Source organism: Haliotis asinina, chromosome 10 (assembly GCF_037392515.1).
Source record: "Haliotis asinina isolate JCU_RB_2024 chromosome 10, JCU_Hal_asi_v2, whole genome shotgun sequence".
In the NCBI taxonomy this organism is placed as follows: domain Eukaryota; kingdom Metazoa; phylum Mollusca; class Gastropoda; order Lepetellida; family Haliotidae; genus Haliotis; species Haliotis asinina.
This window is the reverse complement of record NC_090289.1, coordinates 19,322,958-19,348,804: the sequence shown is the minus strand read 5'-3', so window position 1 is coordinate 19,348,804 and position 25,847 is coordinate 19,322,958. Positions and strand designations below refer to the sequence as shown.

General features: G+C 39.2%; 1 protein-coding gene and 1 pseudogene across 1 annotated transcript in view; one reads left to right on the top strand and one right to left on the bottom strand.

Moving 5' to 3' along the window:
• Nucleotides 1-17,490, top strand: part of LOC137297741 (uncharacterized) — a 51,368-nt pseudogene extending 33,878 nt beyond the window's left edge.
• Nucleotides 1-25,847, bottom strand: part of LOC137298235 (uncharacterized) — a 692,490-nt gene that overhangs the window by 566,511 nt on the left and 100,132 nt on the right. Inside the window, exon 6 of the mRNA XM_067830406.1 lies at nt 24,704-24,877. Coding sequence (XP_067686507.1) covers nt 24,704-24,877 — 174 coding nt within the window. The remainder of the gene's footprint in view (nt 1-24,703; nt 24,878-25,847) is intronic.

Sequence of the window (25,847 nt, the reverse complement as noted above, 5' to 3'; positions counted from 1 at the left end):
TGGAACGTCAATAAACCGTCCGGGTTTAAGTTTTTCAGCACACAGTGTTTCATATAAAGCCCAGTTAGCCTTTTTAAAATTTCGCCTTGGTGATGGAGGAACATCAGATGGAGTTACAGAATTTAGTATAGTAGGAAAATGGTCACTTCCACAGAGATCATCGTGGACTGACCATTCAAATTCATTTAGTAGTTCTGAATTTGTGAGTGACAAGTCGAGAGCAGAATAGCTCCCTGTCCCAGGGTGTAAATATGTGTTAGAACCGTCATTATATAAGCATAAATCGTTATCTGAACAGAACTCTTCTAATAGTTTACCTTTAGTATTCGTAGTTGTACCGCCCCAGAGTGGGTTATGGCCATTGAAATCTCCCATAATAATACACGGTTTGGGAAGTTGATCGTATAAGGTTTGAACTGTAGACGGTGAGACATACAAAGAACATAATGTAAGAGTAACATGTAAAGTGAGTCGGACGGCAACTGCTTGAAGATTAGTAGTGAGTGTAATGGGGCTATGGATAACATTCTGTTTGATGAGGATTGAAGATCCTCCAGTGGCTCTGTCACCCGGAGTTGAGAAACAATGATAAGCATTGAAATGGCGTAGCTCAAAAAGATCTGTCTGCTTTAAATAGGTCTCCTGCAGACAGATTGCTGACGGCGTACAATCCTGGACCAATAACTGTAACTCATTATAATTATGCCTTAGTCCTCTGCAATTCCACTGTACAGTATTGTGGGAGTAAACTATCTTTTAGGGGGGTTTATTGGGGATTTACCCCGTACCTTTTTGGTGGGCGAGAAGCTGTGTGCCCTAAAATAGACATTTTCGGACACGTCCATGTCCTCAAGTGATCCATATTTGTTGAAAAGTTTAATCTTATTTTCGGACCCTTTTGGGGCTCTGTCACTTTGTTTTTGGGAAGAATCCAGCTTATGTTTACTTTTGCCTTTAGCAGTTTGTTGCACGTTACACAACAATTGAGACCTTGTGGTAGACTGAGATGACACATTTTGATCACGATCTGGCTCTGGTTGACTTTGAGATGTGCCAGGAAGTGACTCAGCAGTTTGGGTAGCTATTGCAGGTGCAAAAGTTTGCGGGGAATCAGTGTTCACCCACGTCAAATCTGTTTGGCAACCTGAAGTTGATCTGGTTGCTTTATTCGTCGCCTCGGATGATGTCTTAGTTTTTGAAGCATACGTTTCAGTAAATTCAGATCTTTGAACAATCTGTTTTGCTTCTGAAAAACTAATATTTTGTGTAAATTTCAGTTTGTTTATTTCCATCTGCTGCTTCCATATTGGACACTCTTTTGAAAAAGAGGAATGGTCTCCTGAACAGTTAGTGCATTTCTTATAACTACTGTCACAATCTTCTGTTGTGTGTGTCTTCTCACCACAGTGAGCACACACGACAGACAACGTGCAAGTATTTACGCCATGCCCATACTTCTGGCACTTGAAACATCTCAGTGGATTCGGAATATAAGTTTCCACTTTGATATGACAGTAACCAGCCTTTATGGATTTAGTAGCAGTCGGAGTAGAGAATGAAAACAAATAGGTGTTTGTTTGTTGGATCTCATTGTGTTTACGTGTGGTGAAACGTTTTACATACAACACACCTTGTTCCTTCATCTCTGAGGCAATATCAATTTCCAGCATATCAGCAAAAAGGCGGTCTCAGTCTCTCATTATGCCTTTGCTGGTGTTAAGCGTTCGGTGGGCAGAGACTGATACGGGAATGTCGACAAAATATTTAGTTGCCAGGAGGTCATTTGCCTGTTGTCTCTTATTACATTCAATAAGAAGTGAACCTGTACGGAAACGTCTAACATTTTAACATCTGCTATGCCTTGTACGCCTTTTGAAACAGCAAAAGGGTTCAGCTTCAAAGGAGTCTTGTCAACAGTCTCAAGTACTATAAAACGTGGCCAATAGTCAATAGATGTGGATGGTCTTTGTTCATTAACATCAGGATCCGTGTCAAGAGGACGTTTTTTCTTGGTGATAGGGGTTTCGTAAGCCATGATTGATGTTTTAAGGTTCATCATCTGAGCTCCTCACCCACCACGGAGTATCACAAGGACAATGCTAAAAACAAGTGGGTATCCAACTTGCAGCACCAAGGATACTCGGATGATATACTCCAGCAGAAGAGTTATAAATAGCTAATCCACCAGATTGGCCCATGAGCCACCGCCTTCTGGCATAAGACTCTAGGCAAAGAGCAAAACAGCATATTGCAAATCATTGACATTTGATATGAATAGATGTACCAAGTCCAAATGTAAAACATTTTCAAATCAAATTTGTGCAGTGACGTACAAGTCCATACACAGGGCTTGGCGTGACCAGCCGATTGATAGAATCGGGCCGATTCTATCACCCGTCTAGGTGAAGTAAGGGCCAAAGTGGTGTGTTGAGCAACAGGAACACGGTTCAGACTCCTACTGCCCTCAACCACCAGACTACCGTCCTCCACCGACACGGGTCGCAACCAACGGCAAACAGGTTGCCCAATTCGGTTGCTCCTTGCAACCAGCAATGGGGTGCTATGGACCTAGTTGACCCGGATCCACACGGGGATTTGAACGGCTCTTGGCGTTGCCCAGCACCCACCACGAGGAGGTGGCCGTTCACGGGTGCCCGATTCCTTAGCTATTTATGTCCTTATTTGTGGTGTATACGATCCCTGTAGCCCTGGTGCTGCAGTCTGGTTTCCGCTGCAGCATCGTCCTTGTTGACAATCAATGGCGGGCGGGGAACAAGGTTGTCGAACAATATTCTAATACCAAGGCTCAAAACATGCATTCTGGTTAAACAAAAGACTTATAAGCGGAGACATTTTTCTTCGTCATCCAATGAGGTATCCCTTTCAGGGAATGATTCTTGGCCAAGGTTTTTGGTTATTTCAACTGATGATGGGAGTCCATTGAATATAAACCCTTTTGTCCTTTCCAAGGGCATCAAAGGTGTCTTCGGGGAATAAAAGAATGTCACTCGCCTTCAAAATGGTTCCATGTTTGTAGAATGTATATGACAGCAGCAATCAGTCAATCCGCTGGGCTTGCAGCAACAAGTTGATGTCTAATAAGACGCTGAATACTTGTAAAGACATTGTTAGAGACATGTCTCATTGTTTGTCAGACATGACGGAAGAAGAAATTGTAGCCGAGTTGAAAGGCCATGGTGTTACTTCTGTGAAGCGTTTCATCAGGAAACAGGATTCAAATGTGATCAAAACTGGCCCTTACCTTTCACTGTTTGTATGACAATACTACCTAAATCTATTTCTCCCTTTTTCTTTTATTAAACGTGAGTGAGTGAGTGAGTTAAAACTTAACGTCACATCGGCAATATTGCAGCCATCTAGTGAAGAGAAATGTTGTAGATGCACACAAAAAATACAAGTAATTAAAGAACCAGTCATCGACGGACTGTAAAATAACTAGAGTATCACAAAAAGAGTCAAAACTAGCTAGAATGTATTTTTAAAAGCAGAAAACTGTGTTAGACAATACCACATAAAATTGGCTATTGATCCTTCTATTAAAAGGCAATGTTATACACGTATTTGTTTAGAAACAAACAAATTACAGAATATTAATTACAGTGTACAACATACAGAATTTAAAGCAATAGGAGGACATACAAAGTTAAGGAAAGGAGAGTTAGCGAAAGAGAGGTAGGCAAGACTACAGAGTGCAGAATAGGAAAACTCACCATATCAAATTGTTGGTTTGATCATTTTTAAAAACACGTAACCATTTTCGTTTGAAATCTGGGTGATATATATAAAATATATTTTTCTAATTGTTAGTGATGTTTTATGGAATAGGAAAGTTGATCGAAATTTAATTCCGCAGCGGCGTATCTTGTTTTATTGATGAATTGCTTGGTAATGATAAAAATGTGGTTTAGTAATATAGCAAACACGCACAGTCTGGTTCATCAAAGAATTGCAAAAGGATACATGTACACTGTGTTTCATCTGATGATGAAGCAATTACTACCAATAGTACTTCATGGCCTCGTTTTATTGTTATCACTTCTGTTGATGGTAACCAGATGAAATTGAATCCGTTTGCCATTTTCAAAGGCATTGAAAATATTTGTTGAGTCGTGAAAAATGTTACACACCTTCGAAATAGTTCACTCTTAGTTGAATGCACACGAAGGCAATAGTCTGTTTATCTGCACACACACACACACAACAATTAACCAAAATCAGAAAATATTCAAAACAAACACATATTTGTTCACCTTTGATATGCCAAGATGAAGCTGGATACTTCAACATTTGGGTGGAGGCATACACACCAAACCCATTCCGATGTTTCAAGTGTCAGAAATTTGGTCATGGTGCAAAATCCTGATCTCGTATTACTGTGTGTGCCCGTTGTGCTGACGCTTATGAGAGGTGAAGGCTCTCCCTTCACCTCAAGTGCATGGGAGCGGACCTCCACCCCGGTCTAGATCACCAATCGAGCCATCGTGAATAGCTCTTGTAACATTATTCAGTGGAACTGTAGAGGACTTAGGAATAATCTAAATGACTTACAGTTATTACTACAAGACATAAGGCCATCAGCATTTTGTCTGCAAGAAACGTATATGAAGAATACCGATCATTTGGATGTTCGGCAGTATAATTCATATCATTTCGTTTCACCTCCAGGTGTTAAAACAACTGGAGGCTCGTCAGTCTTCGTGAAACAAGGTGTCATCCAAAGCCATGTTCCACTAAATACTCCACTTCAAGGTATTGCTGTGCGTGTACCATTGCACATTGTCTTTACTTTGTGTTCTCTTTGTGTACTCTTTATATTCCCCCATCTTCTAATCTCCATCAAACTGACCTTCAGGCACTGTATGGTCAGCTTCCTAAGCCTTGTATCATTATGGGCGACCTTAAAGGTCACGTGCAACCAAAAAATCAAACATAATTAAAACACATTTATCACTTATTCATGACATATAATATACATTGCTGCTTTTAAAAAAATAAAATAAACAAAATTATAAGCGTACAATCGCGATTCAAAAGTGCAATATTTTGTACTTGGGCTTACTTCCCCCGAAACGAAGCCCTCGGGAGACCGAACCCAGCACCTGGATGTGCACTCAAGTGTAAAGATGGATTCTGATTGGCTGTTTCATTTGCTGATCTGCTGAGGGTTCATTGTGTGTACAGACAGATGATCTGTTTGATGGGCATTTTAGAAGTATAGCGAGTCACAAGAAAGTAAGATTCTTTATGGATAACAACTTATTTTTGTGTACTTGATGCGTCGTTTCAGTATGGATTCATATGCTGTTGTCAAACAAAATCATACACACTAAAACGAGTCGTTATCCATGAAGAATGTATATAGAGATGTTGGGTTTTGAAAATACATGTTCTTCGAATTTGCGCTCGATCCAATCAAAAATGACATCAGTAGAGATGGTAAACTACTGCGCGGCTGGAATCTGTCATTCGTCCAAGTACAAGGCAGGACTTGAAACTGACAAGAGTTTGCACCAGTTTCCGTCAGATCCAGTCATCCGAAAAAAGTGAATGTAGTTTGTTTGCAACCCACAGACATAAAAACATGTCATGTGTATCACACGTGCCTAATTACATAATGTGGCAGAGACGGGACTCGGGTGCACGAGTCATAAATCAACTTATTTTCTTTATGTCGTATACTCTGATAGGTGTTAAGTTCAAATTACACGTGGTCAATGATTGAAGCTGTGTACTGCATGTTGTCTTTAGCAGACAGGCAGGCAGACATATAGGTGCGAATAAACCAGACACTGAGCTTTCTCTGTGACAGAGACTGCTTACTACAATCAACAGGTTTTTTTACGTAACGAGATCATTTACTTGTTTGTGTACACAACCAAGATTAGACTACTGCTCACGACCTCAGACGCTGGGCATGCATACTGTTTCAAGCTCCGCGAACCTATTCACTGCGCATGCGTTATGGACGCAGCGCAGCACAGCTGTTGAAACCAGTTTTCCCCCCAGCGCTGGGGGGAATTTAGTGAAACGTTTGAACTCCGATTTCGCGGGCTTTTTTTTCATCGCGTTTTTTTCAACTTTATAGGTTGAATTGGCATTTTTTTATGATTTGTTTCGGTAAGTGCATACCGAATGGTACCAGAATCTGCAAAGTTGTGTTTTACGTTGCATGTGACCTTTAATGGACATAACCCGCTCTGGGGAAGCGCAAATACAAACAACAAAAGGGAAAACATCGGAAGAATTCATTTCACAGAACGATTTATGCATTTTCAATGATAATTCTAAGACCTATTCACACCCATCTGTTTCATCAGATACTCTACTTTCCGAATTCGAATGGCCAGTCCACGATGACCTCTGTGTCAGTGACCATTTCCCCACTATATTACGCTCTGTTGTGCCATCTGATAACCCTCCTTCTACACGATGGAATGTTTCAAATGCAAACTGGTCCTTGTTTGAAAAAGAAACATCAAACAAGTTAACGCATGCTCTTGTACTTAATGTTTCAGACCCGATAAAACGTTCCTCTGATGTACTGCAGGGCATATCTGATGCATGCATTCCTAAGTCCTCTGCAAAGCCTCACATTAAATTCGTAAACCATGGTTTGACAATGATCGCAAAGCAGCAAGGAAGGCAATAAAAAGGCCGAGCGTTATTTCCATCGCCATCCTATCCTTCAATACCTTTAAAATTTTAAATGCAAAAGCACGAACTACTTTTTAAAAGATTTACATGATTTTGGAGTACGTGGTGCCTCAGTTCATATCCAAGCTTTTAAATGACAGACAATTTCAACTCCGAGTGGGATCTACACTGTCTGACCATTATAATTAGGATCTGGGTGTCCCACAAGGCAGCATTTTATCTGTCACATTGTTCAGTGTAAAAATCAATAGACTATCTAAGGTTTTAAATGATTCTATTGATGGATCTCTTTTTGTGGTTGATTTTTACATTTCATGTAGTGGAAAAAATATGAATACCATTGAAAGGCAGATACAATCATGTTTAAAGAGAATTCGTAAGTGGCCGTTAGAAAATGGATTTAAATTTTCAAAGATTAAAACAAATTGTATTTATCTAGCCTCATGTAAGAATGTCGAGTTCTGATTGGTCCATGTGACTCTGATAAAATACCATGTACATCCATCACGATCCGCCAGCGGGAGTATAAAAGTCGTATACTCCCACGATGTGATAACTTATAATATACTGCTGTAGGACACATAAGCCACACAAGGATCCGGATTTAGTTCTAGATGGCACGTCACCTGACGTTTTTACCTCACATAAAGTTCTTGAAAAACAAATGCCTGAAGGTTCTAGACTTACTGAAAGTTGTTGCCAGTTCTAAGCGGGGAGGGGATCAGAGGACCCTCCTGCAATTATACAGAGCACTAATCCGTTCCAAACTAGATTAGGGTTCCATTGTCTATTGTCTACCTCAAAATACTCGATTCTATTCACCATCAGGGTCTGAGACTGTGTTTTGGATCTTTCCGTACTTCTATTGACAGTCTATATGTCGAAGCTGATGAGCCATCTCTAAAACAGCGCCGTATCAAATTATCATTACAATATGTCATAAAACTATATTCTAATGAGTCCAACCCTGCTTATAACAGCGTGTTTACTCCTCTCTATGAGGATTTGTATAATAGAAAGTCTTCTCTTGTTCCACATGTAGGGCTCAGAATTCAATCATTCATTTCTGCTGCCGGCATTGAATGGACGATATAGCTCCTTTCCGCCTTCTTTTTTCTCCTCCTTGGCAATAAGTAAGGCCACATGTTGACTTAAGACTGACAACTTTTAAACAGTCACAAACTAATGAATTACAATATAAACAAGAATATAATCAATTGGAGGAGGCCACCAGACTGGTTCAGAAGTGGTGCATATCTTATGCAGCAAATTGGTCATGATGAAATATTTGTATAATTCTCAAATTTGTTTCAGGAATTATTTTAAGGCATGTAATAATGTTTTCAACTTTCTATTTTATTTCAGATCTTTTATTATAATGTCGAGGACGACATTTTCCAGAGAAGGGGAAGGTGTCACAGTTAGCATTTTTTTATATTGCACAAGACCAATCATAAATTAATAATTTTATCCCTATCAGCTTGCCATACAATTGTGCTGGCTGCCAGCGGGTACATCCGGGGCTCTGGCACAGGCTGCTTCTGCAATGTGTGCACTGAGGTGCTATAAAAGCTGCATGTGCCATGTGCCCGGCACACGCCATGCTGGCAGTGGCAGCTCGCAACTACGTTGGGTTATTTCACAAATTACAGGTATGCAAGTTTGTTTGAACTGTTTATTTTAAAACAATTTCTTGTTGTCTTGTATTTAAATAATTGTATTTAATGATGGGTTAGAAACCATTATTTCTTCATAATTACTTATATCTAATGATGGTTTAGTAACAAGTAAATTTTATAATTGTTTCTGTATCTCATGCTGGCAGTGGCAGCTCGCAACTACATCGTGTAATTTCACTAACAACAGGTTTGTGGCACATGTTTCGGAGTTGGTTTAAATCATTGAACACCAGCCCAGTGGTCCTGTTATAAGAAACCTGCGACATTTTGGCGCCCAACGTGGGGCTAGTGTTCTCGACAACATGACACATAACCACATGACTGTCACAGTATCATGACAACATTAACCACTTGCCATGGGCATTGTTTGTCATCGATGGATTGTAATCCTTGTGGTGTTCTGGTGAGCAGGTTTTTTGTAAGGGCCCTATAACATCATGATACGTTGCTAGCAGTAGTACCATTAACATTACTACCCGTAGGTGTGCGCACTCGCGTTTCGCGCTGGCGATGTTCATATCTTCTGTGGTGAACAGACATTTATTTTGACATTTTGGTGTGACTTGTGTCAGACTTATGATTTATTATCGATGGATTGCCTCACGTTTCGCGTGTGGATGATGACATTTTCTTATATATTTATCATATGAATTTGTTTTCAACGTTGGATCAGTGTACTGTTCTTTTTCAGATGTTCTCTTTAGAATGTTCATTTGAATTTCATATGTGTTCAATGTTTGATGCCATTTGTGTAGCACGCCACTGAAGTAGTGTGAAGTAGTTCTGGATTGTGACAATACTGCTTTCATGTTTCAAAAATAGAAGAGTATTTTCTACACTATTTGCATTGTGAATAGGTTTTGAGACGTATTAATTCATCATCCAAGTTTCGTCTTTTGAGAATGACACCTTGAGGCAAGTGTGAGAGCTCATTGGAAAATTGCTAACTGTTTTAACAACTGCATTGCACATTCTGAATTATGAACACAAACTGATACCATGTCGTTAATGCGCGAGACTTCTTCTTTACAGACCTGACAGTTTGGAGAAACCAGATGTAATTCTTATCTTCATTGCTGGAATTTTTATGTTCACTGACTGATGTATGTTAGATTTTTAGCACTTGAATTCATTGGTCTGTTATCGCTGACCCTTTCAGCACCGGCTGAGAAGAAAATAAGAAAATGGTATTTACAAAAGAATTTTAATTTTAAGCTTTAATTGCACCGTCATTCTCTACTTTTTGTCGAGGTTCAGGCAGCATACCTTAACTATGGAATCACAGACTGCCCCTGTCTCATGAGGTCGTAAAACGATTTATAATGCATCTGGCACACTGGTTAAACCTGTTATGTGTTGTTTTGCGCTCACTGAGCGTAGTTCTGTAACGCATAATGAGGTTGATGTAATATCAGTTCCGGCAGAGCCTCGGTTTGAAATTTTCACGATTTCCAGGTTTCCGTTCGTCATATCTCGCTGTACGACATAGCACGCTGTACGACGTATTTACTAGGCTTCGAAGGAGCTTAGTGTTGCAATATACAACTGCGTAGACTTATGAGATCACACTGATAAATATTTATGCATCCAGGTAAATGACGTAGTGGACACTAAAAATAGTGGACTGGTTATCGCATTAAGCTGCGCAATAGGACGGAACCAAGTAAACAGGAAACGAGACTGTTCTGTAATCAATGTTTTGACATGAATCCAAAGATAGCAAAGCTGGAGTTAGTGAGGAGGATATTCGGGAGATGATCAAGTATATAGAGACTTCAGGATATCAAGTTCAACCAGACATCGGGCAAGTTCCTAGTTACCACCTAACACGCAATACATTCAACCACTCTGTATATCTGTGGTCTCAGGTAGTGATGCTAAGGGTGAGTGCTCCTTTGAGTGAGTGAGTGAGTTAATATTTAACGTCACATCGGCAATATTGCAGCCATATCGTGACGAGAACATACATGACAAAAAAGAATATATATGCATATTATGAACACCCTGTCTACGAAGGACAGTAAAACCACTAGATTATTACAGTTAGTATGAAAAGTAGCGTGGAAACTTAATTAAAAAATTATAGTATGACTATTTGGACAGTACAATATAAAAACAGGCCATGGATCGCTAACAACAGAGGGTAGATCACCATACCAGGGACCATGGGGACTTACAGTACCTCTGCTACCTGCATGGTCCCAGGCTGGATTTACACCATCCCCTCAGCTGTTGGCGACTGCATGGTAGATTAACCACAAATTAAAATGACACATATTCTACGATTAAAAAAGTGGAAGATTGAATCTGACTTAAATCGTTTTGGGACTTACGTACCCTCTCAGGAGGACAATACTTTTACGGTACTTCCAGCCCCTTCGAGGATACAGCCACTAACAATCTTCGAATCATAAAATACTTATTTATTTACATGTCAGTCAATAAATTCAATTCTTTTAAAAATGCAATAATTAAATGAGAACTTACATTACTAAAAAGGTCCTTCATAGTTCTTGATTTAAAATAATTGTTCCTTGTGATGGAATATTCAACACAGTCAAGCAAGACATGCTTGACCGTGATTATTTCATCACAAGGGACGCAGAACGGAGGATCCTCACCTTTCAAAAGATATTCATGCGTATACCTAGTGTGGCCAATGCGACATCGTCGTATAATGACCTCTTCAAATCTGGACCGACATCCCAAGTAGGTGTAACCAACAAATGGTTTTATTGCATGTAATTTATTGATACCTACTTGGGTGTCCCACTTCTTCTGCATGAGATCACGAATGTAAGATCTAATGGTGGCTTTATAAATCACTGTAAGGAATAAGAAGTGGTGATACAGATTTGTTGAGCGCTGCTTTAGCAGCAAGGCCAGCCAATGTGTTACCAGAGATTCCAACATGGCTGGGTAACCAACAGAAGACGATGTCGTATTGGCCAGTCGCAAGATAGTTATAAAGTTCAATAATTTCTATTAAAAGTGGATGTTTACATGCTAGGTTTTTAATAGCCTGAAGGCAAGAAAGAGAGTCTGAATAGATTATGTACTGTTTATGTTTAGGATGTCTTTGGATATATTTAAGGGCTGTTAATATGGCGTTAGCTTCAGCTGTAAAAATAGAACTATTGTCTGGTAATCTACAAGATATTTTTCTGGATCCAATGACAGTAGCACAAGCCACTGCGCCACCGTCCTTAGACCAATCTGTAAATAAGGATTTATAACCGCAATATTTATGTTTCAACTGATTATATTCTTGTTTGTATTGTAGTTCATTAGTTTCTGATTTTTTAAATGTACTTGATGTTAGGTCGACTTGTGGCCTAACCAATTGCCAAGGAGGAGAAGAAAGAAGACGGGAAGGAGCTATGTTTTCCAGCTCAATGCCGGCCGAAGACAGAAAGGGTTTAATTCTGTGCACAAGAGGTGGAACAAGAGAAGACGTTTTGTTGTACAAGTCCTCGTAGAGAGGATTGAAAACACAGTTATATGCAGGGTTAGATTCATTGGAGTATAATTTAGTAATGTACTGTAAAGACAATTTTATACGACGTTGTGTAAGAGATGGTTCATCAGCCTCAACGTAGAGACTGTCAATAGGTGAAGTTCTGAAAGACCCCAGACAAAGTCTTAAACCTTGATGGTGGACAGAATCAAGAAGTTTAAGGTTGCTTTTGCAGGCTCCGCCACATACGATTGAGCCATAGTCGAGTTTTGAACGGACCAGTGATCGATATAGGTGTAAGAGGGTTGCTTGATCCCCTCCCCACTTTGAGTTGGAAACAACTTTCAACAAATCTAATGCCTTCAGGCATTAAGCTTTGAGAGATTTAATGTGCGGTAAGAAGGTTAAATGAGAATCGAAAATTAAACCCAAGAACTTGGCCTCCTTGACAACTTTGATGGGAGAGCCATTCAAAGATAATTCAGGGTCCTTATGCGGCTTATATTTTCTACAAACATGTATACAATTTGTTTTGGAAAATTTAAAGCCGTTTTCAAGACACCTTTTGTTTATTTTCAGACACAACTGCAGTTGCCGTTCAATAGTATGCATATTTTTACCGCGACAAGAAAGTTCTGAAGGACCCAAGACAAAGTCTTAGACCTTGGTGATGGACAGAATCTAATAGTTTCAGGTTGCTTTTGGAGGCTCCACCATATACAATGGAACCGTAATCAAGTTTGGATCGTACCAATGATCTGTATAAATGAAGGAGAGTAGTTTGATCCCCTCCCCACTTAGAATTGGAAACAACCTTCAGCAAATCTAGTGCCTTCAGGCATTTAACTTTAAGAGATTTAATGTGTGGTAAGAAGGTTAAATGAGAATCGAAAATTATACCCAAGAATTTAGCCTCCTTTACAACTTTGATTGGAGTGCCATTTAAAGACAGTTCTGGGTCCTTATGCGGTTTGTATTTTCTACAAAAGTGTATACAATTAGTTTTTGTTTGAGAAAATTTAAAGCCGTTTTCAAGGCACCATTTATTTAGTTTATTTAAACACAACTGTAATTGCCGTTCAATGGTGCGCATATTTTTACCACGACAAGAAATATTAAAATCATCCACAAAAAGTGATCCATCGATTGAATCAGTTAAAACCTTTGACAGACTGTTGATCTTAATACTAAACAGAGTGACTGACAAAATACTGCCTTGTGGGACACCCTGATCCTGAGTATAATGGTCAGACAGGGTTGGGCCCACTCGTCATTGCCTGTCATTTAAAAAGTTGGATATATATTGAGGCAGGCGGCCTCGTAATTCAAAGTCATGTAAATCTTTTAAAATCCCATGTTTCCATGTCGTGTCGTATACTTTTTCTAGATCGAAAAAGATTGACACAGCATGTTGTTTGTTAATTATGGCATTAATAACAAAAGATTCTAAACGCACTAAATGATCGATGGTACTTCTGTTTTTACGGAAACCGCATTGTATATCTGTTATAAGGTTATTAGTCTCCAAGGGCCAAACAAGTCGATTATTTATCATGCGTTCCATGGTTTTGCAAACGCAGCTCGTTAGTGAAATTGGTCTATAATTTCAGTATTCAGTATGATCACGTCCAGGTTTAGGGATGGGAACAATTATGGCATCTCGCCACGAGGGAGGAAATTTTGCAGTTGTCCAAATGTCATCAAATATATGTAAAAGTGTCTCTAAACAGGATTCTGGCAAGTGCTTCAGAAGTTGATAATGTATACCATCAGCACCGGAAGCAGTATCGTGAGCTTGGTCAAGAGCAGTATGAAGTTCATGTATTGAATAGGTTTCATTGTAATCTTCCCCATTCTCTGAAGTAAAATTAATATATTTCTTTTCCTGCTGTTTTTTGATATTTTTGGAATTCAGGTACATAATTGGATGAGGAAGAATGTTTCGCCAAAGTCTCACCAAGTTTATTAGCAATATCTGATTTATTAGTCAATAACTGATTCCCATCTTTAAGATGGTGAATACTAGATTTAGAGCCCTTACCTTTTATTTTCTGGATCATGTTCCATACCTTTGAAATTGGCGTACGTGAATTTATTTTTGAAACGTAATTTTGCCATGATTGGCGTTTATTTTGTTTAAAAGTACGCCTTGCTTTAGCATTTAAAATTTTAAATTTGTTTAAATTATGCACCATAGGATGGCGACGGAAATAATGTTCTGCTTTTTTCCTTGCCTTCCTAGCTTGTTTGCATTCATCGTTGAACCATGGTTTTCTTATGTGTGGAACTGCAGAAGACTTTGGTATGCACTCATCAGCTATGCAATTCAGATCCTCAGAAAAACATTGAATAGCATCAGGAACGTCAATAAAACGTTCAGGTTTAAGTTTTTCCGCACACAGTGTTTCATATAAAGCCCAGTTAGCCTTTTTAAAATTCCGCCTTGATGATGGAGGCACATCAGATGGAGTTATAGATTTTAATATAGTAGGGAAATGGTCACTTCCACAGAGATCATTGTGGACTGACCACTCAAACTCATTAAGTAGTGAAGAGTCTGCAAGAGACAGATCTAGAGAAGAGTAGGTGCCGGTTGCAGGGTGCAGATAAGTGCTTGAATCATCATTGCATAAACATAAGTCATTATTCGAGATAAAATCTTCCAGTATTTGACCTTTTGAGTTAGTGTTTGTACCACCCCATAGCGGGTTATGGCCATTGAGATCACCCATTATGATACACGGCTTTGGGAGTTGATCATAGAGACCTTGCAGGTCTGACTGTTGGAGTGCTGAGGAAGTCGGTATATAGAGAGCATAGTGTAAACGTAACGTGAAGAGTAAGTCTCACTGCAACGGCCTGGAGGTTAGTTTTAAGAGCTACAGAACTATGGATAACATCTTGTTTAACGAGGATTGAAGATCCTCCAGTAGCCCTGTCACCCGGAGGGGAAAAATAATTGTATGCATCAAACTGACGTGAATTCAAAGTATCTGTCTGTTTCAGGTATGTTTCCTGTAAACAGAAAGCTGCTGGTGCAAAGTCTTGGACTAATATCTGTAGTTCATTAAGATTAGTCCTTAATCCTCTACAATTCTATTGTGTTATATTTTTGGAAGAAACTATGGTGGGTTGATTGGGGATCTACCCCGCACCTTTTTAGAGGGCGACAAGCTATGTGCCCGGGGATGGATGTTATCAGACACATCCATATCTTCTAATGCCCTAAACTTATTAAATAATTTGATCTTGTCTGACCCTTTAGGAGCTCGATTTGGTCTTGAAGTGTCTGATCTTGATTTGATCTTTGTTTTACCTGTCTGTTTTTCATTCTTCCCTGGTTGTGATCCAAGTTGAGAAACGGGAGATTGTTGCTGAGAAAGGTTCTGCTGATCAGGAAGTAAATCTGCTGTCTGTGTTGATTGCTCAGGAGAAATGTTTTTAGGAATGTCTGTGTTTATCCACGTCAAGTCTGTTTGACAGGCATGTGACAAGGTAATGACTTGAGAAGTATTTTCTTTGTTGGTCATTTCTGATGGCTTTCTGGCGATGGAGGCATAAGTGTCACTAGTATCCCTTGACTGTATCAACTTTTTGGCTTCAGCAAAACTGACATTATTAGTGTATTTAATCCTGTTGATCTCCATCTGCTTTTTCCAAGTGGGACAATCCTTAGAAAAGGCTGAATGATTTCCATTGCAGTTGGCACATTTTTTGGAGCTACTTTCTTCTGTTACATGAGTAGCCTCAGCACAGTGAGCACATGTAACAGACAATGTGCAAGTCTTCACACCATGTCCAAACTTCTGGCATTTGAAACATCTCAGAGGATTGGGGATGTATGCATCAACATTAACGCTGTAGTAACCTGCCCTGATTGATTTGGGTGGATTTGGCGCAGAAAAAGAAAACAGGTATGTGTTAGTTGGAACACTTTCATTGTTTTTCCGAGTGGAAAATCTTTTGACATACATCACACCTTGATCCTTCATTTCCGATGCAATGTCAATCTCGGTCATATCTGCAAATAGACGATCTCGGTCTCGTACAATACCTTTACTGGTGTTCAGTGTTCTATGTGCAGAGACCTTAACCGGAACTCCAACAAACGTTTCAATGGATAACAGGTTAGTTGCTTGCTGTTTTCTATTACATTCAAGTAATAAACATCCTGAACGCAAGCGTTTCACATCTTTAATGTCTCCTGCTATTCCATGGATACCTTTAGATATCGCAAATGGATTCAGCTTTAAAGGAGTATTATCAAGAGTCTCAAGGATCAGAAAACGAGGCCAGTAATCAATAAATTTGGAGGGTCGCTGTTCATCGTCATCATTGTCGAGTTGGCGTTTCGTTTTTTTGTTTGGGGTTTGGTATTCCATGGTAAGTTAGTATGAATTCGTCATCCGAGCTTCCCCCCACCCCCCCACCCCACCCCCCCACGGAGTATCACAAGGACAATGCTAAGAGCAGGCGGGTTTCCAGCCTGCAGCACCAAGGATACCCGGATGATATACTCAAGCAGAATAATCAGCAAGTAATTATTCCACCAGATTGGCCCATGAGCCACTGCCTTCTGGACATAGGACTCAAGGCAAGATACGAAATTTGAGTTATTCAATCGTAAAATAGACATATCATCACAAAGCCATGACAACTGACAAAAGACAAAATAATTTCTAAAAATTTATGCAGTAAAATTTACATGTACAGGGCTTAGCATGACCAGCCGATTGGTTGAACCGGGCCCATTCAACCTCCCGTCCAGGTGAAGTAAGGGTCGAAGGGGTGTGTTGAGCAAAGGGAACGCGGTCACAGGCCCCCAGTGCCCTCAACCCCCAGACTCCCGTCCTCCACCGACACAGGGCCGCAACCCACGGCAAACAGGTTGGTGGACCAAATATGCCCCGGGGGGTGCCGGCGAGCGGGGGTGCCGGCGAGCTCTTGGCGTTACCCAGCACCCACCACGAGGAGGTGGCTCGCCACGGGTGCCTGCTTCTTTGAGAATTGGATTTTTGAGGTCAAGTGTTTGTTGAACAGTAGGGATTATCCCGCCTCTAACTTAGAAGGGTGAAGCTGGTAGAGCTGTATTTTTGCTTGGTGAACGTGCATCAGTGGATGATATCGTGAGTACGTTTGATAGTATTTATGGTGTGGTCAGTTCGGCTGATACATTACTTCAAAATGTTTTTCACTGAAAAAAGGTGAAAGGTGGTCAGTCTTGGTCAACTTGGTCATGTAGACTTCAAGATACTGTTAAAAGTTAAATCTACAGCTGAGGACGCTCTGAAGTGTATGTTGAAAACAAAGTTTTGTAGTGGTATAAGGAATGATAGACTGAAAGATGCAAAAAGACATAAGTTTGACAGTTGTTCAGATTTTTATTCCTTAATCAGAGTTATGGGGGAAACAGAGCAGATCTGTTAAGGTCAAGGACGGTGGATACAATGAGGCCGTACTACTTCTCAGGTTGTTGATTCAGATGTTTCTCAACACTTAAAGGATATTCTCAAGAAAATTGATGCCTTGGAGAAAAATCAGAAAGCCTTGAACCAGTCAACTTCATCCAAACTTGAAAAAGATATCAGTGAGGTCGTACAGAGGTTAGCTGCTATTGAAAGTAAAATTGAACAGTCTAATCCGTCACTATATCCTCGTGGACATGGACGTGGTAAATAGAGGCTGTGGTAGAAGGATTATTGGTGATCCTGGGCATATGGATTTAAACCATTAAAGACTTCGGTTGAGGAGCAAACTGTTCTCGATAAAGGTGATAGCTCCAATGACTTGTACTCTAGAATGGTAGGCCATACTGTACAAATTGTTGTTTATGTCAATGGCAGTGAATGTAATGTGTTGCTAGATACTGGATCTCAAGTTACTACTCTTTCGGAGTCTTTTTACAATAACATTAGGTTACGCCCTACAGAAGAGTTTCAGTTGGAGGTTAGCAGCGCTCCATTGGCTACATTGAGCTCTCTGAAGGTGTTCTGTTTAATAACGCAACTTACATGATACCAGTGTTGGTAGTAAAGGATACAGAGTTTAGCGCAAAGGTTCCGATGATTCTTGGCCATACTACCACAGTTAGACACGAGATCACTCTTATGGATGACATGCCTTTCAAGGAATCGTACTGGAGCTTTGAGGGAGTTAGGCAACATCTTTAAAATATGCTTGAGTGTTGAGCCATTCGTGAATGTCATAGCCCCTATTCTTAACATATTTTGGTTCGCAAGAGGGATGGCAGTCTAAGGGTATGTAATGACATGAGAAAGATTAACTCTAAAAGCATTCGAGATTCTTATGCCTTGCGTAGGATTGATGAGACTTTAGATCGTCTTGTTGGATCAAAATGGTTTTCAAAGAGAAAACAGCAATTTCTGCAGGTCCCTTCCAATTTTTCGAATGCAATAGGATACCGTTCGGTTTCACCAATGCCCCAGCTACATTTCAGAAGTTAATGAGAAATGTATGGGTGATTTACACGTGAAAGAATGTTTGATCTATCTGGATGATATAATCCTATTTTCACAAACTATTTAACAACATTTGACCAGAATAGAATCTGTATTTCGAAGGTGGAGGGAGCATGGTTTGAAGTTGAAACCGTCAAAATATGAAATCTTCAGAAATAGGGTCAAACATCTTGGATATGTTGTATCATCAGAAGTAAAAACTGATCCAAATGAGGTTGAATCCTTGAAATCATGGCCTGTTCCAAAAACTGTTGAATTGCAAACATTTCTAGGTTTCATTGGTTATTACCATCGGTTCGTTCAGAATTATACATCCGTGATCTTGTGCAAAAGAAATGGGACATCCAAGTAGGTATGAATAAATTACATGAAATAAAACCCTATATTGGTTACAACAACTTGGGCTGTCACTCCAGATTTATAGATGTCATTTTGCGACGTTATTGTATTGGCCATACACGATATACTCATGCATACCTGTTAAAGCTGATGATCCTCCGTTTTGTATCCCTTGTGATGAGTCACGTTCATGCATATCCTGCTTGATTGCGTTGAATTTTCCATCACGAGGGATAAATATTTCAATGTCAAAACTGTTAACGGTCTTTTTACCAGTGTTAGTTGTCATTTAATTATTGTTTCTATTGCTGAACACACCACTTCGGCCCTGACTTCACCTAGACGGGAGGTTGAATGGGCCCGGTTCAACCATGCTGGAGGCCCGCTTACTTTAGCATTGTCCTTGTGATACTCCGTGGTGGGTGGGGAGCTCGGATGATGAACCATTTACACTAACCATGGCGTATGAAAACCCAACCAAAAAAACAAAACGTCCACTTGATATTGACCCTGTTGATACTGACCATAGACCGTCTGCATCGATTCAGTATTGGCCGCGTTTCATTGTGATTGAGACTCCTGACAAGACACCGTTGAAGTTGAACCCCTTTGCTGTATCCAATTGTATTCAAGGTATTGCAGGGGATGTGAAGAACATAAGACGCTTACGTTCAGGTGCTCTGCTAGTAGAGTGCGGGAAAAAGCAGCAAGCAACTAATTTGCTGAATATCAAATCTTTCATGGGCATTCCGGTCACGGTCTCTGCACACAAAACGTTGAACTCAAGTAAAGGTATCGTTAGAGATCAAGACCGACTGTTTGATGATATGTCGGAACTTGATATAGGATTAGAAACGAAGGATCAAGGCGTACTCTACGTCAAGCGCTTTTCAACTCGGAGAAACAATGAAACCATCAAAACGAACACGTATCTGTTTCCTTTTTTCGTGTCCAAATGCTCCACAATCAGTGAAGGCAGGCTACTGTGACATTCCAGTTGATACCTACATCCCCAATCCGCTAAGGTGTTTTAAATGCCAGAAATATGGACACGGTGTAAATACCTGCACATTGTCTGTTGTGTGTGCTCACTGTGGTGAGAAAACGCACACAACAGAAGATTGTGACAGTGATTATAAAAGATGCACCAATTGCTCAGGCGACCATTCTTCATTTTCGAAACAGTGTCCTATTTGGAAAGAGCAAATGGAGATCAATGAAATAAAATTTACACAAAATATATCTTTTTCTGAGGCCAAAAAAACTGGTAAAGAGATCTGATCTTCATGAAAGTTATGCTACAGTGGCAAAAACATCATCGGGGTCTAGCTCTAAAACAACATCAACCACAGGCTGCCAAACTACCTTCACTTGGGTAAATCGCGATTCTCCACAGCTTTTGTACCCTGCCATATCAGCACAGACTGAGGAATCACTTACTAGTACCTCAAAGTCTTCTTCTGATCACAAATCATCATCTCAGTCACACTCAGAGTCTCAATCGACAGCTGATAGTCAACAAACGGTGAAAAGTAAACCGAAACCAAAGCCTGGTGCTTCAAAACAACAAAGTGGCAGAGCTCCTAAAGGGTCACAGAACAAAATTCAATTGTTCAATAAATAAGGCTCTCTTGACGACATCATTACAATCAGGATCAGGGTGTTCCACAAGGCAGTATGTTGTCTGTCACTCTTTTTAGCATCAAGATCAACAGTTTATCAAAAGTTTAAAAAGATTCAATTGATGGATTGTTATTTGTGGATGATTTTAATATTTCTTGTCGTGGTAAAAATATGCATACCATTGAACGACAATTGCAGTTGTGTTTAAACAAGATTAATAAATGGTGTCTTGAAAACGGCTTTAAATTTTCTAAATCAAAAACTAACTGCATACATTTTTGTCGTAAATACAAACCATATAAAGACCCTGAACTATCTCAAGATGGCGCGCCCATTAATGTTGTGACGGAAGCCAAGTTCTTGGGTCTAATCTTTGATTCACACAATTCTAAATGGGGAGGGGATCAAGCTACCCTTCTCCATCTATATCGATCACGCGTCCGTTCTAAACTTAATTATGGCTCCAACCTTAAACTTCTTGATTCTGTCCATCACCAAGGTCTAAGACTTTGTCTTGGGTCCTTCAGAACTTCACCTATTGACAGTTTTTACGTTGAGGCCGATGAACCATCTCTTGCACAACGCTGTATCAAATTATCTTTACAATATATCACAAAATTATACTCTAACGAATCTAACCCTGCATATAACTGTGTCTTCAATCCTTTTTATGAGGATTTGTATAGCAAAAAGTCTTCTCTTGTTCCACCTCTTGGGCTCAGAATAAAGCTGGTATTAAGCTGGACAATATAGCTCCTTTCCGTTTTCTTTCTTCACCCCATTGACAACTGGTTAGACCACAGGTCGATCTAACATTAACTACAATTAAAACATCAGAAACTAATGACTTACAATATAAGCAAGAATATCACCAATTAAAAAGTAAATATAACAATTACAAATCCTTATTTACAGATGGGTCCAAGGACGGTGGCGCAGTAGCCTGTGCCACGGTCACTGGATCCAGAACAATTTTTTTTCTAGATTACCTGACAATAGCTTTATTTTTACAGCTGAAACAAACGCTATATTAACATCTCTTAAATATATTCAAAAACATCTCAAACATAAACATCATATCATCTTTTCTGACTCTCTTTCTTGTCTTCACGCGATTAAAAATATATCATGTAAACATCTTTTAATAGAAATTATTGAATTATATAATGGTCTTGCTACTGGCCAATTCGACATCGTCTTTTGTTGGTTACCAAGCCATGTAGACATCTCTGGGAACACAATGGCCGATCTTGCTGCCAAGGCAGCACTCAACAAATCTGTGACACCACTTCTTATTCCATACACTGATTATAAAACTTGCATAAGAACTTACATTCCTGATCTGATGCAGAAGAAGTGGGACACCCAAGTTGGTATCAATAAATGACATCAAATAAAACCCTATATCGGTTATACCTCCTTGGGTTGTCAGTCCAGATTTGAAGAGGTCATCATGTGACGATGTCGTATTGGTTACACCAGATATACCCATAAGTACCTATTGAAAGGTGAGGATCCTCCGTCCTCCATCACTTGTGACCAGAGAATCACAGTCAAGCACGTCCTGCTTGATTGTGTTGAATGCTGCATCACAAGGGCTTCCTATTTTAAATCACAAGATATGAAGGATCTTTTTAACAATATAAGTTCTCATTTAATTATTGGATTTTTAAAAGAATTAGATTTCTTGACTGATTTGTAAATAGATCAATATTTTATGATTGGAGCTTTAAATTAATAACTCACATTGTTAGTGGTTGTACCCTCAAGGGAGGTTGAAGTACTGTAAAATTATTGTCCTCCTGAGAGGGTACGTAACTCCCAAAACATTTGAAGTAAAATTTAATCTTCCACACTTTTAGCTGTAGTATTAATGTCATTTTAATTAGTGGCTAAACGTGCATACAATCACCAATAGCTGAAGGGTTGGTGTAAATCCAACTAGGGATCATGTAGGTAGCCAAGGTACTGTAAGTCCCCATCTTCAGTTGTTGGTGATCAATAGCCACTTTTTACGTGGTATAGTCTAACATAGTTTTCTGTTTTTAAATATACATTCTAGCTAGTTTTAACTCTTTTTGTGATATTCTAGTTATTTTACAGTCCGTCGATGACTGGTTCTTCAATTACTTGAATTTTTGGTGTGCATCTACAACATGTCTCGTCACGTTATGGCTACAATATTGCCGGTGTGACGTTAAATTCTAACTCACTCACTCACTATAAATAAATTACATGCAATAAAACCATATATCGGTTATACTTACTTGGGTTGTCAGTCCAGATTTGAAAAGGTTATTTTACGACGCTGTCGTATTGGCCACACAAGATATACACATAAATATTTGCTTAAAGGTGAGGTTCCTCCGTATCCTGCTTGACTGTGTCGAGTATTCCATCACATGGGACAATTATTTCAATTCAAGAATAATGAAAGATCTTTTTAACAATACTAGTTCTCATTTACTCATGGGATTTTTAAAAGAATTAGATCTGTTAACTGAACTGTAAATAGATAAATATTTTATAATTGGAAGTTTAAATTAGTAACTCATTTTGTTGGTGGCTGTACCCTCAAAGGGGGTTAAAGTACTTTAAAATTGTCCTCCTGAGAGGGTACGTAGGTCCCGAAACATTTGATGCAAATATAAGGCTTCCAGGTTTTTAATCGTAGTATTTTTGTCATTTTAATGTATGGCTGATTCTCCGCATAAAAGCCAATGGCTGAAGGGATGGTGTAAATACAACTAGGGTCCATGCAGGTAGCAAACGTACTGTAAGTCCCCATGGTTGTTAATCTGTAGCCCATTTTTATATTGTATTGTCATCTATAGTTGAACAGTTTTAGATCTAATTACTAGTTTTACATTCTCTGTGATATTCTAGTTGGTTTTAATGTCCTTCGTTGACAGATCTTTATAACGTGCCACTACTTAATGTGTAGTTTTGTAACTAATCGCTCTCGTCACGATATGGCTGAAATATTGCCGATGTGACGTTAAATCTTAACTTGCTCACTCACCCCAAGTCAATTTAAACTTACCAGGATTTTTAAACGTAGTATTTCTGTTTTAATTATGGCTAGCGTCTCTTGCAATCGAGAGCAGCTGAAGGGATGATCACCATATTAGGGACCATGGGATTTTTTTATCATAGTATTGACCCCTGAAGATCCCAGGGTAGAATAGGCCTTCAGCAACCCATGCTTGCCATAAAAGGTGACTGTGCTTGTCGTAAGAGGCGACTAACGGGATCGGGTGGTCAGACTCGCTGACTCGGTTGACATATGTCATCGGTTCCCAATTGCGCAGATCGATGCTCATGTTGTTGGTCACTGGATTGTCTGGTCCAGACTCGATTATTTACAGACTGCCGTCATGTAGCTGGAATATGCTGAGTGCGGCGTAAAACAAAACTCATTCACTCACTCATTAATCGTAGTATTTTTGTTTTTTTTAATGGCGGAAGGGATGGTGTAAATCCAGCTAGGGTCCATGCAGGTAGCAAAGGTACTGTAAGTCCCCATGGTCCCTAGTATGGTGATCTGCCTTCAGTTGTTGGCGACCTATAGCCTGATGTTATATTGTATTGTCTTCTACAGGTAAAGTATTTTAGATTCCATTACTAGTTTTAATATACATCTGTGATACACTAGTTGGTTTTACTGTCCTTTGTCGGCAGCTATTTTAAATAATTACCGTGTTTTCATCGCTATATGGCTGCAATATTGCTGATGCGATGTAAAATTTTAACTTACTCACTCACTCGTTAGTATACCTAGGCGCATTCAGTCGTGTATTTCAGATCATGGCGGTCACAAAAAGTACTGAAAAGACACGTAGACTGTAAAAGAATCATATCTCAACATATTCATTCAACTAAAACGTCTATAGATTTTATACATGTATTACATACCTGCCGAAACAATTTTCTGAATAATTTCTGCCAATACTATTTTACTTATAAGTATAGAGCTCAAAACCAGAAACTTTACACCGACTTTCAAAATTAAATATAAAACCACTGTTTGGAAATAGAAGTGTTTCGGGTGGTGGATTCGCATGCGACGATCCAATTTGACCCACATATGGTCCATAAGGGACAACTCTGGTGACTGGACTGGTGGAATGGATGTCGAATAGCACGAGAAGGGATGGTGTTAATCATCTAATTGGTGTAATTCCTAATATAGCAAATGTACAGTAAATCCCAGTGATCTCCATGTTGGCTCTCTGCCTTCAGTTGCTGGCGATCAAAAGCATGTCGCCAGTTTTAAAATCAAATCTTTGATATTTAAGTGTGAAGTTACATTTCCTTGTTGACTGGTGTATGTACCGTTTAAGACTGTTAGTTTATTAATAAACCGTTTTCATTGTGACAACATGACTGAAACACTGCAGATGTGACTGTAAACTGTAATTCACTCAGTCACTGTTCGGTGATCAACCTACCTTGACACCTCGGTACGTCAAAGGTCCATCTTTTGTTTTCCTTGCAGCTGATTTTAGATTTCCCAACCAATTTGTAACCGTCCAAGCATTCGAAAGTACACGTACTACCATAAATGTAGCCATCACATGTGACATCCCCATTCCGTATATAATTAGGGCGACGGCATTCTTTCACTGAAAAAAATCAATTTAATGGGCAGTATAAATGCACGAGTTGTCATTCAGGGTATTCAAATACAGTATAGTTTTCAGACTTATCTTTGATACATCTACAATTACCTTTAATGTCAAGATCAGTACAGAAAGACCAATACATTTGAATCAGTATTTTGGTATTCCGTGGCAACAAAACAATCAAACAACAACACTGGATCATTGATGTCACAGGTAAGTGGTATCAAACGTTGACATTTGTCCATTTAACCAGATTTGTAAAAATCAGTCTATAATAGCCCTAACTGATATTTATGTCAAAAGGCAGCCACACTTGTGTGAAGTGTTCATTGTTCAGCCTGTGAGTGGATGTTTTCTTTCCTTTCCCAAAATGTTTCTCATCTGAACCTTAACACAATTTTCCACAATAGCTATCGAATGGGTATGTGCATGACATATATCTTACATTAAACCAAGATTCTGATCAGAGGCGTTTTTGTACTGTCATGTACATACACAATTTTAGAGATGATTTAATATAAACATATGGAATAATATTCAAACCAAATGATGGCATATCAAAGGACCCACTGAAAGTGGGTTTGTTGTATAGTCTGAACAATCTTGCCCATATCTACCAATTGCAACAAATGATAACGACCTATTTGTGACTGTGTTGTCAGGAAACACCGTTGTAGAGCTGTACATCAGGATATTAATATAGCTGGAGAAGGGAATCTGACCATAAGATGGTACATGAATAAAAAAAACCCACTTATTGTTGCACGTCGATGACATTCGATGCTATGTTTTTACAGCAGAAGCAAACGCCATATTAACGACTTTTATATATTAATATATTAATACACACCGTAAATATAAACAATGCATATTTTGTTCCTATTCTCTTTCATGCCTTCATGCCATTAAAAACCTTCCTTATAAACATCCACTTGTAATGGAAATTTTGAATTGTATATTTATCTTGTTA